This window comes from Malania oleifera, chromosome 6, assembly GCF_029873635.1.
Source record: "Malania oleifera isolate guangnan ecotype guangnan chromosome 6, ASM2987363v1, whole genome shotgun sequence".
Taxonomy (NCBI): Eukaryota; Viridiplantae; Streptophyta; class Magnoliopsida; order Santalales; family Ximeniaceae; genus Malania; species Malania oleifera.
The window spans coordinates 32,811,346-32,827,687 of NC_080422.1; the positions used below are offsets into that span (position 1 = coordinate 32,811,346).

The 16,342-nt window shown below is 33.4% G+C and overlaps 1 protein-coding gene across 9 annotated transcripts; it reads left to right on the forward strand.

Annotated features, from left to right (window-relative positions):
* Positions 1-346: 346 nt before the first annotated feature.
* LOC131157380 (factor of DNA methylation 1) lies at positions 347-12,941 on the forward strand. 9 transcript variants are annotated; one of them, XM_058111481.1, is made up of 9 exons: positions 363-452; positions 2,075-2,548; positions 3,050-3,965; positions 4,423-4,604; positions 5,816-5,905; positions 6,042-6,329; positions 7,205-7,417; positions 7,803-8,034; positions 12,493-12,941. In XM_058111481.1, exons 2-8 carry the CDS (start codon positions 2,504-2,506, stop codon positions 8,031-8,033), a joined length of 1,965 nt encoding a protein of 654 aa, XP_057967464.1. In that variant the 5' UTR covers positions 363-452; positions 2,075-2,503; the 3' UTR covers position 8,034; positions 12,493-12,941. The 9 variants fall into 9 exon arrangements, with proteins under 9 accessions (XP_057967469.1, XP_057967464.1, XP_057967467.1 ...); XM_058111484.1 differs by having other exon boundaries at positions 12,498-12,941; XM_058111480.1 differs by having other exon boundaries at positions 2,075-2,155; positions 12,498-12,941.
* The last annotated feature ends 3,401 nt before the right edge of the window (positions 12,942-16,342 follow it).

Here is a 16,342-nt window from a genome sequence, read left to right on the forward strand (position 1 = left end):
AATACCACAGACCCCTTAACTTTTTGTTTCATTCAACCAGATCATATTTAAATTTTAATTTAATTAATACCACGCAACCCCTTAACTTTTTGTTTCATTCAACCAGATCATATTCAAATTTTAATTTAACTAGCAACCTCTTCTGCAAAATTATCTCAAAACCAATTAATGGAAATCTAATTTTTATTCTCAAGATTCATATTAATAATTAATTAAAGCAGACAATTTTTATTAAAGGGAGGGTCTAAGCCGGGCTGAACCAATCAAAATAGGATGAACCGGTTCATGCCGGTCCCATTCGGGGCACCAAAGGGGCCCACAGAGCGGAGTCACTTTTGACCATCCACTTGTTTGATGAAAATGCAGATAGAGGGAGCAGTAGCACTGGGGCAGTGAGTAGGAGACGCTCGCCGCCGTGAAAGGCCACGCCCCGCCGTCATCGGACAGGTCAGGTACGGGTCTCTCTCTCGCCCCCTCCTTTTTCTATTCCTTTCTTACTCCTTTTCTAGGCAACGGAACTGGCCGAGCCCCCATCCATCTACTTTTTTCTTCCCATTGCTGTGTTTCTCTCAGGTTTTCCATTTTCCGCTCGGTTTCCCTGGAAACAAACGCCTTCGTCCTCCTTTCTCTCCCCATCCCTTTCTCTCTCTAAGATCTGGGTTAAGATCGTCTCATACTTGTTGTGTTCGTGAAGAAAATCTGTGCATGCTTGAGACTTTTAAAAATTTTCAGATGATTTTCGCTGGAAGTTATACTTGAAGCATTTAATTTATGTATATATGTGTTTATTGTACAGCATTTGTATTCATTATGAAGATCTATTAGGTGCTGTGGATCTACCTAAGCCGTGGTGATTGTATTAGACCGTTAGCTGCATATTTGAAGCTGTTTAAGGGAATAGCTCAGTTTGATAATGTATTCGATTATAAATAGTTTGATTGGTAATTTCAGTTAAGAAATAGACTATACCTCTGAAGTTGAAAGTGTTGAAATCACTATTTGCTTATTTGGAAACAAAACCCGGTAGCAAATAGTGTAACAAAAATTTACAGCGAACCACTGACTGAAAGTTTTGCAATTGTAATTTACCCTAAAAAATGGTTTCAGGACTCAATATAATGTTTATAAGAAGCTAAAAAGGAGATAGTTGGGATGTGGAGTTCTTGAGAAATTGCCCTACTGCATGGTAGGCTGACTGGTTTCTTGCAATGGCTACTATGTTTAACTGTCCACACTGTTTGGTTCCTAAGAAAATGTTGGGAAAAAATATGACATGCTGATAATGTTTCTTTTCATGGGACCCAAAAAACCAAAAAGCTCCCCTTGGTTATGCCCAATATAACAAATTGGGGATGGTTATGGGGAGTTTTTAAGATATTGAAACTAAAATGGCATGATACGTAGCATGGAGGTTTTGTTATCTTCTTTCCTCAGTATTCCTAGGGGCCAAAGAGGGGGGAAATCAACTGCAAAAATAAGGTTCAGGACTTCAGGTATAATGTAGTGTATGAAGTGAAATCTCTCCTACTCAAACTAAATACTTGCAAATTGGTTTTAATCAGCTTCTCACATTACTACACTGAACTGGGACATTGACTGTAAAGATTAGTATGCTAAATTTGTTACAAAGGTTGTAATTTGTTTGGAGCATAATATCACTAGCAAGTTTGAATCAGCTAACTTAGATTCCTGTGGATGGAGGATGGATTAGGGAAAAGTTTCTTGGGCAGTGTGGATCCTAAGATATAAAATAGAAAAACAGGATGGAGGATGAAAAAAGAATATGAACATAGTTAGAAAGAGGATTGAGTGCCGCTTGCAATTCTTGGGGTGACCTCATACTATTACTACGCTCATAAAAAAAATTACATTTTAAACTTGTATGTTGTATTCACAACTGTAAGCTTCACCAAATCTTAATCCTAGGTAAACCTTCCTTTTCTTTTTGGCTTCCCTCTCATTTTGTGTAGAAAGTTGTATTTTATTTTTATTTTTATTTTTTTTGTTTTTGTTTCTTCTCCTTCTCATTTTGTTTTTGTTTATTTATTTATTTATTTTTTATTTTTTTGGGTAGGGAGCTTCTTGATTAGGCGATGCTATGGAGGTGGGACTTCTAGAGGGATTCAACGTAGGAAGAGGAAACATTGAAAGAAGGGTTTCTAATTTCCTTTTTGCTGATGATGCTATTTTATCTTGCATAGAAAATTTTGAAAGAGTTCCAAACCTAAGCTGTCAACTGTAATCTGGTGTTAGTTACATGTGGAAAAAAGTAGTAATTTTAGCAACTTTTTTATTGTTTAACTATCATTACTTTTCAATTTAACCATTAAAAGTACCTATTATTTATAGCATATTTTCCATTTAGTGCATCACTTACTGAATATGTCAGTGTTATTATTGACTGACTTGAGTTTTCTGTATAATTTTCAAATGAGTTGTGAGTCCTGCAAGACAGGTAGGGCCTCCATACAAATTAAGCACTCTAGTTTTCAGCTTAAATGTTATGAGCAGAGAGGGGATCAACAGTCAAGGGAGACTACACATGCATGCAAGTGTCTATTCATGTGGAGTATTTATTTCCACATTGTTGTTCTATTTATTTAGAATAATTTATTGCTTGTGAGGAAAATTCATACTATTTATGCGCTCACGGGTTTTCTCTATGTTTGACGGTTGAAGTTGATTTCCTACACTCAAATGCAACTAGTGTCTACTGGCATAACTAGGAGTTGCTGGGTGGATCCACCTCCACCAAAGTTAAATTTTAGAATTTTCATAAAATGAAGTCAACAATTCTAAGAAAAGAAGTTTTCAGATATTGGCCCCTTAGAGTTATCGTGAAATTTTGATTTTGCCCCTCATTTCCTTGGTGTTAATTCTGAATTTGTTATTGATGGTGCCATAATTCTAGGGCTGTCATTTTTCATCATGTTGCTCTATGCCTTCCATTTTATTAAGTGAAAATGCTTCTCGATATTCCCCAATAAAAATCTTGAAGTTGTGCCCTGGATACAATTTACTTCATTATGGTTCTACATTTAATTTGCAGGTTTTATTTACAAGTTATATGGACTCCAGCTCTGAAGAGGTGTCAGACATAAGTGAGTCAGAGATTGATGATTATGTAACAAAGCCATATGAACAATTGCGTGTTGGAGCTTTGAAAGTGAGATATCCTAATGGCTCCTTAAGATGCCCATTTTGTGCGGGGAAGAAGAAACAAGATTATAAATATAAGGACCTTCTTCAACATGCCACAGGTGTTGGTAAAGGGTCTGCTAACAGAAGTGCAAAACAGAAGGTAAATCACCTTGCTTTGGCAAAATACCTGGAAACTGACCTAGCTGATGAGTCGGACCAAACACCTCGCCCTATTGAACCAGCACCCATCTCTCAAACTCCAGAGCAGAATGATCTATATGTCTGGCCATGGACTGGAATTGTTCTTAACATAGTGGAAGAAAAAGATGGAACAACTGTCATTGATAGTGAATATTGGTTGAAAACATTCTCTAAATTTAAACCTCTTGAAGTTCATACCTTTTGGAATGACCGTGTACATACCAGAGAAGCTGTGGTGAAGTTCTGCAATGATTGGACTGGTTTTTTAAATGCAATAGAGTTTGAGAGATCTTTTGAAGCTATTCATCATAGTAAAAAGGAATGGGATGCACGAAAAAAACAGCTTGGTTCTAATATCTATGGGTGGGTTGCTCGAGAAGATGATTATAATTCAGAAGGGCCAGTAGGAGACTATCTTCGTAGTAGTGGACAGATAAAAACTGTTGCTGATATTGTCCACGAAGCAAAACAAGACAAAAATAATGTTGTGGCTAACCTAGCTAGTGTGCTTGATAGCACAAATGAGAATTTGGACGAGCTGAAGATAAAATACAATGAGAAGAGCATGTCCTTAAGTAGAATGCTTGAAGAGAAAGACAGGCTACACCAAGCTTTTTATGAAGGTTAGTTCCATATCCCTTGTTGTCTGTACATATGTGCATGCATTTATGCTTGTCTTTGCATTTGCATGGGTGTGTAGGATGGGCAAGTTGATGTGTATCGTGCTCAGCCAAGCTTCTTCATAGTCACATCTGCGCCAATGTCTTGCCTAGGTCGTCTTTTCATCACTTGAATCAATGCTCAAAATTTAAACTATTGTTTATTGTTTGTCTGATTTAAGTATGATCTCTTGAGCAGGTCAAAGGGCCTAGGGTTAAAAAATTGGTCGAGGTTTTTCAATACAAAAAATTCCTGGCTTTTTCTGATTAAAAAATATTGGATTTTTAGGGCTCAAAAGAATGCTTCAGTTTCCATAACCTTTTCATTCATTCACACACACATATTAAGTTATGATTTTTTTTTCTTTCTAAATATTAATAAACAGAAACATGAATGATTTGAATGTGTTATCCCTATCAGAAAGAAGGAAAATGCAGCGGATGGCACGCGATCACATTAAAATGGTTTTAGAAGAACAGGAAAGGATGAATTATGACCTTGAGAATAAGAGAAAAGAACTTGATTCCAGGAGTAAAGAATTGAACAGGCGCGAAGCACTAACTGAACGTGAGAGACAAAGACTTGATGAGGAGAAGAAGAAGGTAACACATTTCCAACTATACCTGTCCATGTGTTGTGCCATAGGATGCTTGAATGGTTCAAGTTTGAATTTCTTATTTCCTTTGGCAGCGATGAAATGTCTTGCTTCATTTAGGGCACATGGCATGACTGAAAATATATTATTCCCTTGCAGTGTGCGTAAATTTCTACACATTCTATTGGTGTACTATCTCATTGAGTAGCTAGTTTCTATATCTAAGTCTAGGGGTAAGAACTCCTATTTTTTTCATTTGGGGAGTGTTTGGTTCACTACATCTTTCAATATTCCTAGGAAGAGATGTCCATGGCATCATGTTTCTGTATTTGTTCTGAGGTTGGAATTTGACATGGCAGCAATCCCACATTCCATGGGAATGAAGAAGTCTCATGAAACATGGGAATCTCATTCCCATCCTCTACCATGGGTATGTCTCAAGCGAATCTCATTCCCATGGGAATCATATTTTGAGACCAAGTTGCCCTCACTATTTTCACCAGTTGGACATTAATGAATGTAGTATTATTACATGTTATTATTATATTTAAAATAATAAAATATATAATAAAAAATATAGAAATCGATAAAAAATGATAGAAGTGTAATGGTTGAAATTTTGAGACCATAAATTTGCCCCCAATTATTTCAGTTAATTGGATTATTAAGTGTTGAATTTTTTTAATTTATGGTGGTTGAAGTTTTGAGGACATGGATTAAATTAGGTGCATATTCTTAGTATGTTTTTGTGCTGGAGATATGATTATTTTTCACATATTGTTTATGTACAGGTCAAAGGTATAATAGTCATCTTGAAATGTCTGCCGTTATTCCCATGTGGAACCAAGCACTGACATGGACATTTGTGTACATTCCTCAAATCTTACAATGCGAACCAAACAAAAAGATTCTCATGCCTTCCTTTCTCAAGAATGTCCATTCAGGGAAATATTTTTGACAAAATGGCCCCTCATTGGCTTCCCTGAAGTTCATATCATTCATTTGTTTGCCATAAGACTATGCATTTACTAGGTTTCTTGCAAGTTGTATACATTTAGCTTTCTTGCATAGTTGCATATTATATCATTCATTTGCTAGCAATTATTGCCATTTATGTGAGTCAATATGCTAGATATCATTCAGTTGCACTGTTTATGTTGTTAAAAAAATGCTTCCTGCTCAGGAATCTGGAATGATATTTGTATTTTGACCTTTTAGAATGATGTGAGAAACAATTCCCTTCAACTGGCTTCATGGGAGCAGAAAAAGTCTGATGAAAAGGTCTTAAGGCTGGTTGAAGAGCAAAAGGTGTGTGACTTCGGATTTGTGCTTAACTGGATGCTAATACCTTGCAGGATTTAAAACTTTTCTTGTTCTCACCATTTTGTAGCTTTTCATTTGCCTTGTATTTTTTTTCTTTGTTTTTTTTCTTTTTTTAATGCAGAAGGAGAGAGAGGAGGCATTAAATAAGATACTTCAATTAGAAAAGCAGCTGGATGCTAAACAGATGTTGGAGATGGAGATTGAAGAGTTGAAAGGGAAATTACAGGTAATGAAGCATATGGGGGATGATGATGATGCAGGAATTAAGAAAAAGATGGAGGAGATGACTAAAGAATTGGAAGAGAAAATTGGGGAAATGGATGACCTGGAGTCTCTAAATCAGGCCCTTATAACCAAAGAGCGTCAGAGCAATGATGAGCTACAGGAAGCTCGAAAAGAATTAATTGAGGTATTCAACTCCCCCCCCCCCCCCCTCTTCCAAGGACCGTCTGCACCTAATTTGTTTATAATGTAAACAATGTGTTAGTAATGGTTTGAACAAGAGACTTAATGTGGTGTTTTGACATGATGGAATCAAAATAGTAATGGGATTAAGTCTTGAATGGAATTGAGGTAGGACTGGAATGAAGTGAACAAAGGTGATGTTTGGTGATTGGGAATCAGAAATTCAGAATCAGAATGATTGATACTAATTCCCGACATTTGGTTTGCAGGAATCTCATTTTGATTTCCATTACTTAAAATAACCAGATTTCCTTATTAGCTCACTTTTTGATTCCAACCTCTTTCTTAGCTGATTCAGACTGAAATCATAGGAAATTTTAGAAGTACTACTTGCCTCTCATTATACATGGACACATGCATATACATTTTTAGGTTATGCAAACATCTATCAATGCACATATGCGTAGGTATCTCCATGCATGTGTGCATACATGTATATACATGTGCATAACATATGCATATATATGTATACATTTGCCCATACATAAGCATATATTTTTATGCACATATGACATACACATGTACATGCACATGCAAACATAGACATATACATGCATCACAAATACTTTTATGTATGTACATATACATATATATATATATTATTATTGTATATAACTGTATAATATGTTATTGCACAAAGTAGAAAAAAAATAATAATACTAGTACTATGATATCATTAAACAAGAAATATTGCTGCTGTCATTGTCATCATACATTATTATGAGTTTGAAGGTTGATTGGTTCTCTGCTGTTTTCCCACATTATTTACACAATGGGTATGACTCAGTTAATGAAATCCTGTTTTTTTTTTTCCCTTAGGGCTTGACTGATATTTTGAGTGTTCGCGCCAACGTTGGGATAAAAAGAATGGGTGAAATTGACGAAAAACCATTTGCCAAGACCTGCAAGCAGAGATTCCCAGCTGAAGAAGCACTAGTGCAGGCCTCAACACTATGCTCATTATGGCAAGAGAATTTAAGGGACCCAGAATGGTATCCTTTCAGAGTTATCGATTTGGATGGCAATCCCCAAGTATGTCCTTTGCTTTGTCCTTAAAGACAAAAAATTTATTCTTTTTCCTCTTGGTCTGCTTATGCATGGGATTTATTGGTTGCATGTTTTGTTGGGTTTTCATTTTTTTCCTGTGATGCTGTTGTTCATGGGTGCAAATTGCCATTCTTTTGTAAACATATTACTGACATCCAGATTGCGGTCTTGGGTTCCTTTTAGAGTAAAAAATTTAAGCTGGAAAGTAAAAGCCTGATTCTTCAGCATTTTGTAATCAGATCTATATTTGCAGGCAGCATTTTTTAAATTCTATTAAGACATTAAAAAAAAAAAAACACTTTTGTCCTCAGCCACCCAGCTGTCCAATGTTGAGAGGTTAAGCTAATGTAAATTGTGCCATATAATGCAGGAAATTCTCAATGAAGAAGATGATAAGCTGAAAAATCTTAACCAGGAATGGGGTGATGAAATATATGATGCTGTTACTACAGCCTTGAAAGAGATGAATGAGTATAATCCAAGTGGAAGGTATGTGGTTTCTGAGCTCTGGAACTATAAAGAAGGGAGAAAGGCCACATTAAAGGAGGTTATTGCTTTCATCTTGAAGAATATAAAGGCAAATAAACGCAAAAGAACTTGAGGTATGCTTGATTTAAATTTCAAATTTGCTCACTGCTTTTGTTCTGTTGAAGATTGTCGTGTTTTTTTAGATGAATTCTTATGATGCTTATTGTAGATATCTCTGAAAAGTTCTGGATGGAATCCAATGAATCTTAACTGATTTTGAACTGTGGAGTTTTTGTTTTCATTGACCTTTCCCCTCAATCACCCCCTCCACTCCCTCCAAACCCTCTTGAGCCCTCTAACAAAATATAAGAGTCTGCGGTTTGCATTTTTAAACGTGTTATGATCGGTGATTGGTTGAAAAACATGGCATGTATAATTTGTAAAATGCTAAAAGATAGTGTATCTGCATATATTTTGTGTAATCTATAACATATGGAAGGGACAATAGGTTAGACAATTGCAAGGAACCAATGACCTTCAAATAAAAGTTTTGTTCTATTTTAAATTTGTTAGTAATAAATCCTTGCTAATGGCTCTTTGAATGTTTTTCATTCAAGAAAAAACTTTATTTTATCTAAGAAATAGAAGTTACCCTAATTGCTGAAGGATCAGGGTTGTCTTTGTCCAATGCGATATTCTTGTGACTAACAGAGTTGCAATAACCCATTGTTGTTCCTTGTTAATTTAAAATTAGCGCCTAAAAAAAGGTGGCTAGTTCTATAGGCGTAAAAGTCTCTGCCATGAAAGATTATTATTTTCATAATGTTAAAATGTAGTTAGGTGGAATACCATAATGATGCAGGCGCCATAGATTGGTTAAAGATGATTTGGCCTAAAATAATGTTTCAAGGCCAAGACGGTGAAGCCTTTGGGTATAAGAAAAGTGTCCATAGTCCATTGGTAGCTATTTTACTCTAGTTAATAATTTTCTTCAGTCATAATTTTTAAGGTTAAGATATTTGTAATTAGTTATTTTGGTAAGAAAAACTTTCAAAGTAAAGTAATATTTTTGTAGCATGTGGCTGTAGCCAGAAGTGCCAGAGTGGAATGCATTCTGTTATTGTAGGCCAGGCTACTATAGAAGTGAACTAGCTCATCCTTCAGGGGATATTTTCCTTTAGTTCTAATTGATCATTGATTGAGACCACTTTGATATAAGGATTAGGGTTCTTATTCGGGTTTGTCTTTATAAAGGTTTTTAACATATATATATATATATATATATATATATATATATTTTGGATCTTTTGGGTATTCATTTGAGAATTTGTTGTTTAAGATCCTGTGGTTTTCCTATTCTTCCTATTTATAATCTTGGTTGCTTCTTCTCTTGATTCTTGAAAGTTAAAATGAAGCTAAGGGGTTAGTCTTGTTATATTTTGTTACAGGGATGATGCTGTGCCGTAGGCATGCAACATAATTTATGTTTCGTTTTTCAACCTCGTCGTGTACACCCCACCCCTCCACCCCATAAAAACCCAAAAATGTGTAAATAGTACCCACATCAGCACCCACAAATTTGCCTTTAGATCCTTACTTAAGGGGCCGTTTGGTATCACTGTAAAAAATTAGAGAAACGAAAACTTAAAAGAAAAATCAAAAACCTGAAATAGAAATTAAAAACTAGAACTAGCAATTTGTTTGGTTAACATTTATAAAATTAATATAAATTAAAAACTTAATTAATATGCTCATTTTCTTCTTTAAATCAAATAAAAAAGGGCAGCTTGGTGCCAAAGCTGCTGCATATGCAGGGTCCGGAGAAGGGGCGGACCACAAATCAAATAATATTATAAAAATATTATTAACATAATAAAATTGCAAATAATGCATATTAAAAAATTTACTATAATAAAAATAAAATTTATTATAATTATTTTACTTTATTGTTTTACCTCTAAATTTTACTTTACAATAAAAATTTTATTGGACATGACAATTGAAAAATAGTGAAAGTATTTTGTAATTAGCTTTATTATTATTTTTTGAAATTTATGTATATTTTTCTTTTAATTATATTTAAATTCATATGATAATTTAATTTTGATTTTAATTTAAATGTGTATAAAGTGAATAATTTAATCCAATAAAACTATTTTTGGATATTAAAATTTTTGACAATAGGTTGCTAAAATAACTGAAAACCATAAAATATAGTTTTCACCTTTTTGGCAAACAATTTAAAATCGGTAACAGAAATAGAAAATTGATAACATAAACAAATGTGGTCTTATAATTTGTTTCTTCACTATAGGGAAGCAGAAGACAGAAAACAGCAATGATAACAAACAAGTCATAAACCTCCTTAAACTAGCTAATAAGAACCCTCACATTGAGCAGTATTAGATTACATAATTATGCATTTGATTTGTAGACTTTATTTATTTATTTTAATCAATTCACAAATATAGCTGCAGGTAAATTTTATTATCTATTTATGATTATGCCTATTATTCTTCATGGTACATTTGCGTTTATTGAATGAACACACTATTATTTATGGTTCAGTCTCAGTTTTTTTTTTTTTTTTCATAATTCTTGGCAATTTGCTCTGCAATCTCAATAACCATGGTTTAACCGTATTGAAATATATTATATTCTATTTTTACATGTTGGCAAATTATATATATATTGGATCAACAGTAATGTTGCTCCTTTGTGACAGTTTGTCGCCATGTGGCCTGGTGACACCCTTGTGTGTGAGTGTGTGTGTGTGTGTGTGTCTGTTTTGGCATGAAAACATAATTTTTGAACTGTTTGGTTTGGTAACAGGTGTATATTATCCCAAATTATTGGTTCAATCAAACAAAATGGTTTGGTTTTTGGTTGGATTAGCATGTCCACTCCTTTATTTGCTTGCAGAAAAAAGCTTTTTATAACAATCAATTACATTGTTGGAAAGAAAATTGATGTCCATAATGACTAAATATCAAAACTAAATAATTATATAATGTAAATAAAATTATAAAATAAGTATTATAAATGTGACTGACCTGTGAGCTATTGACAAAGTCACTGTCCTAAAGGTAGAAGTACTACATTAGGTTTTAGTGGCTTTAGCTGCCTCTAACATACAACCCACATGCTTGTAGTACTCTCCTATTAAGGGCATCTTTGTTAGCATGAAACAATTTGTTTTTAAAGAAACCATATAAATTGGCTGAACTGTTTTGGTTTACTGTTCAATATTATTTTAATAGATATTATGAAATAAAAAGTTAGAAGTGGAATGTTGGCAAATTTGATCTCAATTCATTACAGTTCATTTGGAACTTGGAAAATATTGAGGAAATGAAATGAAAATATAAAGGATTCTACTTTTTCATGTTTAGTTGTCAAGGAAAGTGAGAAAGAAAATGAAAAATATACCAAATCAATTGACAAATTTTTAATTTTATACATCCGTAATATTTAGTTTTTGTTAATATTTTAATCATTTTAGAACAATTTTTATTTTTAGTGGTATTTGATATAGAGAGAAAAGGGCAGTTCGGTGCACAAAGCTCCTGCGTATGTGGGGTCCGGGGAAGGGGCGGACCACAATGGGTCTATAGTATACAGCCTGACCTTACATTTTTCTAAGAGGCTGTTTCCACGCCTCGATCCCGTGACCTCTAGGTCACATAGTGATAACCCGTGACCTCCAGGCCAATATAGAGTGAAAACATAGTGAAAAATAAATTTCCTTCTTATTTTCCTTTCATTTCTTTTTCTTTTTTCAAGACAAATCCTTGATCCAAACTAACCCTTAAAGTGTGAGACTCTAAATGATTTCAAGTAAAATAGTGCACATGCTTTTGGCTTTTCTCTTTCATGTGAAGTTCAAAAGTAATCTGAGCTATTCACAAGGCTCTTCTCTATTTCACTAAAGAAAAGGAAGTATTTTGAAGATTGGAAAAAATAGATCCAGAAGTATTTCCATTTTTCTTAGAATTCCTTAGTTCTGCATGATTGTAAAGTTTCCACAATGAACAACCGAAAATGTTTTTGGTATCAAGAAAATAGCATAAAGACGTCCACTTTTCATAAAAGCATTAGGCCAAAAATATATCAATTGGAACATTAAAACATATTATGTCAATGTAAGACAATCAATTTAAAATGATACGTGATGAATTATCACATATCTGTGGATGTAGAGCTTACTTTCAAAAGCAACATTCCCTCAAAAAGGAAAATATCTCCCACAGGTTTTCTTGTAATTGTGTAATTGGGAGTTATGGTTGTCGAACAGAAAAGTAATTATAAAAAAAAAATTATTATGAATTTATTTTTATATTTACTAGAAATACTTGTATCAATACTTGGTACTGATTAAGATTTTGTTTGGGAAAATGGAACAGAAAATTAAAAATTATGGAGCTGTATAACTAAAAGCTAGTTTATTTGTTAAATATTAAGACAGATGTATGGTAGGCATGGCATTGCACACTTGCAGGACAAACAAATATATCATAGTTTTTTATGCTTGGTTTAAGGAATTTCTGTTGATTTCTTTTCTTGTATGAGTTGTTTAACGTTGGATGATGCAGTGCAGGGCAGCAAGACATGACATTTAAACTCAGATCACATGGGGGGCACAGAACTGTTAACTATGAAAAAGAAGTTATAAGACCAAATTTCTTTGGAGCAGTTTATTGAGCAACCATCTGGGGGATTGTAGGCTTTTGCTGCCCAGAAGAAGGAACATGCTTCCATTGAATTCAATGTTTCTTGCTTTGAGGGGATGTCCTCTCAGTGAATCTGATGTTTAGCAAGCAGGCTAACGAAGTGGATTTAATGTTCTCTTGTGAAACTTCGTGCGACATTGTTACTGTTGTACTATAATAGAAGTGGTTGCGGCATGCCCTTTATTGCTATTTCAGCGCCTTTTTATTGCCTTCCATTTGTCTAGTTCAACTGCCCATCTTGTAAACTGAACTCTTGAATTTTTTTTTTTCTTGTTTCCCTCCAAAGTATGGCTGCATTTGTATTGTGTTGATTCATTTTTTACACCTTGCATGAATGTAACTGTCCTCAAGAAATTGACTACTCGTCCACTTCAGAACCTTTCCATGCGCAAGTGTCCTTTGAAAGTAAGTTCTACATCCATCTCTTGGGATTACCTTCTTCAATAAGAAAATTGGTCATTCCTGCAGCCTGTGCCATCAGCACTCTCCCAGCATTGGCCAGGTCGGGGCACGGATGCTCTTAAAATCATGTTTGGTTCACAAATGGAATGTAAGTAGAAGAGGTATGAAAGAAAATTTTAGGGGGAAGCATAATGAGAAATTATGTGATAAATTCAATTTCATTTTCCTTCCAATCTATTCTTACATATCAAACTTATAGTTAATGTGGACATTTTGCCAAATAGATGAAGAGTAAGGGCTCATGGGTGGGGATGTTGTTTCCTGCTTCAGAAACTTTGATGGAGCCCCAACCTTGGTCTGTCGGTGCACCACCAACCCTCACAAAGTCATTTTTAGCTGTCCTGCTCTCATGGGTTTGAGAGTTTGCCAATGTAATCCCCAATTTGCTGTGTTTGCAAGCTTCGGTTGCAATAGCTGTTTCTTGTAGTAATTAAGAACTCTTGTTTATGTTCGAGCAGAATGCATTTCCTGCAACTTGTTCACTGCTTTTTGGTCTATGGTTGTTTAGTCCACTAGCATGATTAGGGTTGTTCTTGTCCTAACCTTTTTTTTTTCGGCTTCTTCAGTGCAGCTGATTTGCTTAGAGTTCTGCCATCAGTCATGGAATCTGTAGCCCTAGTTTTATTTTGTGCCTAATATGTATGCATTTCCTCATTTGTTTAGTCTTTTAAGCACCATTTCCATGACATATAAGCGTGATGTAATAATTTAGATTATCTATCTGTAGTTAACGTATATGGTATAGATCTTGTATTCAATGAGGACTATGGAATGATTTACATTCGCACAAGTAATTCAAACTATGTATTGGGTTTTCACCAAGGGTTTGTTACCAATCAGAACACATTCTTGTTTGCTTCTTCAAGTTGGGCTTTGAGTTACAACTGTTCTTGTTCCTAATTTCCCTATAACACATTCTCCCTAAGCTAGTTAATGGCCGATATGAGGATCATCCTCCCTATTCTCCACAGTTCTTGCCAACCATCTACCCCAGATAGTCATGCCAGCTTACTAAATTACATTTATTGTTAGAGTATACTTGAGGTTTTGTTTGGGTTATTTTACAAATATGGGCTTCTCTTACCATTGTCATTGTAAGAGATTATGGCTGCTACTTGTTTGATAGATAGTAGTACTAAAGCCTAGTCTCTATTTCTCTATATTTTGCATTCCCTTTACTCTGTTATCCTTCAGCATTGACTCATTGTTCAATTGTTTCTTGTTTTTCTTTGATAAATCTAAAGGTCACAAGAAAAAAAAAAAGTGATGTGATAGAAAATTTACTAAATCTAAAGGTCACAAGAAAAAAAAAAAGTGATGTGATAGAAAATTTACAATTTAAATAGAAGAAAAAACTAAAGAGAAGCTTAGGATCCATTTAGTTTAATTTTGAAAATGTTTTTTGTTTTTTAAATAATTATATAAATTTTAGTTTATTTTTTAGTTTTTAATGAGTTGTATTTAAAAGATAGAAAATAAAAAAAAATTAATTGAGTAAAATAGTTTTTCATTTTTTATTTCTAGATTTCAAAATATTTATAAAAAAGATAACTTGTTTTTCAAATTTTCAAAAACTATATAAGGTAATATGTGTGAAGACAGATTTTGGGGTTTGAATTTGAATTTGTATGGATTTAGAAGGGATTATAAGTTCAAAATTTGAATTTCTTGCTCCATATACAAAGTAAGAGTTAAAAATTTAGAAAACAATAAAAAAGATATTTTTCAAGTTTTCCATCTACGTTTTAAAAATTAGAAAATAAGTTGGCATTTTTGTAATTATTTAAAAATTAGAAATAAGAAATAAATTTATTTTTACATGGAAATAGTGTCAAAATTGTTTATTTTTTTTATTAATTTAATGCAAATGTTGTAAAAAAGAAAATTTTGAAACGTTTTCAGTAATTTTTTAGAAAATCAAAATTATTTTCAACAATTGAATGGTCCTTAATTCTTTCGATCAAACCTACTAAATTAGTAAAAAATTTAAAAGAAATGTCAACGCCATTACACTTGAAGCAAATAATTTTCAATTTGCCACAACTCTTATCCAAAAGTACAATAATCTAAAACCCTATTTTTCTTTCAAACGTAATGTATTTCTAAGATTGCATCTAAGTAGTAGTAAGATTTAACTTCAAATTGCGTTTTAATCTAATCAAACATTCGCAATATCTTAACATTAGGTGTTCAAATAATAAGAACAGTCAAGTTGAAATTAATGTCGCTTTTTGTTTTTGGACCATAGTAAGGTCAGACTTTATTAATTATATAGGGATGCAATTGCTTACAAAATCATTCATGTAAAAGCATGTTTTTCTGCTTAATATGAAATGCCATTGGAATAAAGTTTCTTATGATAAATTTAATCATTTCTTGTCTATTTCATCTTATGCAATGGATTAAAAATTTTTGGTACATTATTATTTGATTTATAATGACGGCTAACTTTGATTCAATGGGTCAGACATTCAAATTACAAAAATAGTGTTCCCAAGTATGGAGGTAAGATGGTATCATCAAGTCCTGATAAAATATGTTTTAGGTTACTAGAGAATCATGGACTTCATCATAATAAAATTTGTGAATAATAATGTTTATCCATTTCATGTTATATAATGAATTAATAGAAAATTTTACATTCATATTTACTTTTTACAAGCACACAAACTTCCATCAAGAAACAACATTAGTAAAAAAGGTAGCATAATTTTGGGAAAAAAAATTATGAATGGATCTAGGGTTATATTTTAGTTGATTTAAGGATGGCTAAATTTGAGAAAATCGTACCTTCACATAAGATGGGGAATTCATCAATTATAAAGTGCCACATTAGTAGTTGAATTTACAAAAGTAAAATGTGTGGCTTGGCTTAGATTCCAATAATATGGATTCTACCCTATTTTATTTTGTATTAATTAAGAGTTTGGATTTCGGGTTTAGATTCGAATTTGTGTGGATATAGATAAAAGGTAATATAAAATGATATTAAGTGTAACGATCCAAAAAAAAGAAAAAGAAAAATACACAATATAATACTGTCTCTGATACCACATCACTGACGACCCAAAACCCAGTGGGGTCCAGGATACGCATTTCCATAACTTAATTTAAAGCAAGTAGCGGAAAATATTTTAAACCTCAAATACCATACCAGAATTCTAAACCACCACAACTACAGAAGTATCTCCTTGTAATAATATTTGTGTTAAGTTTGGTGCAACCCCAAGAGGGGGGGGGGGGGAGTGAA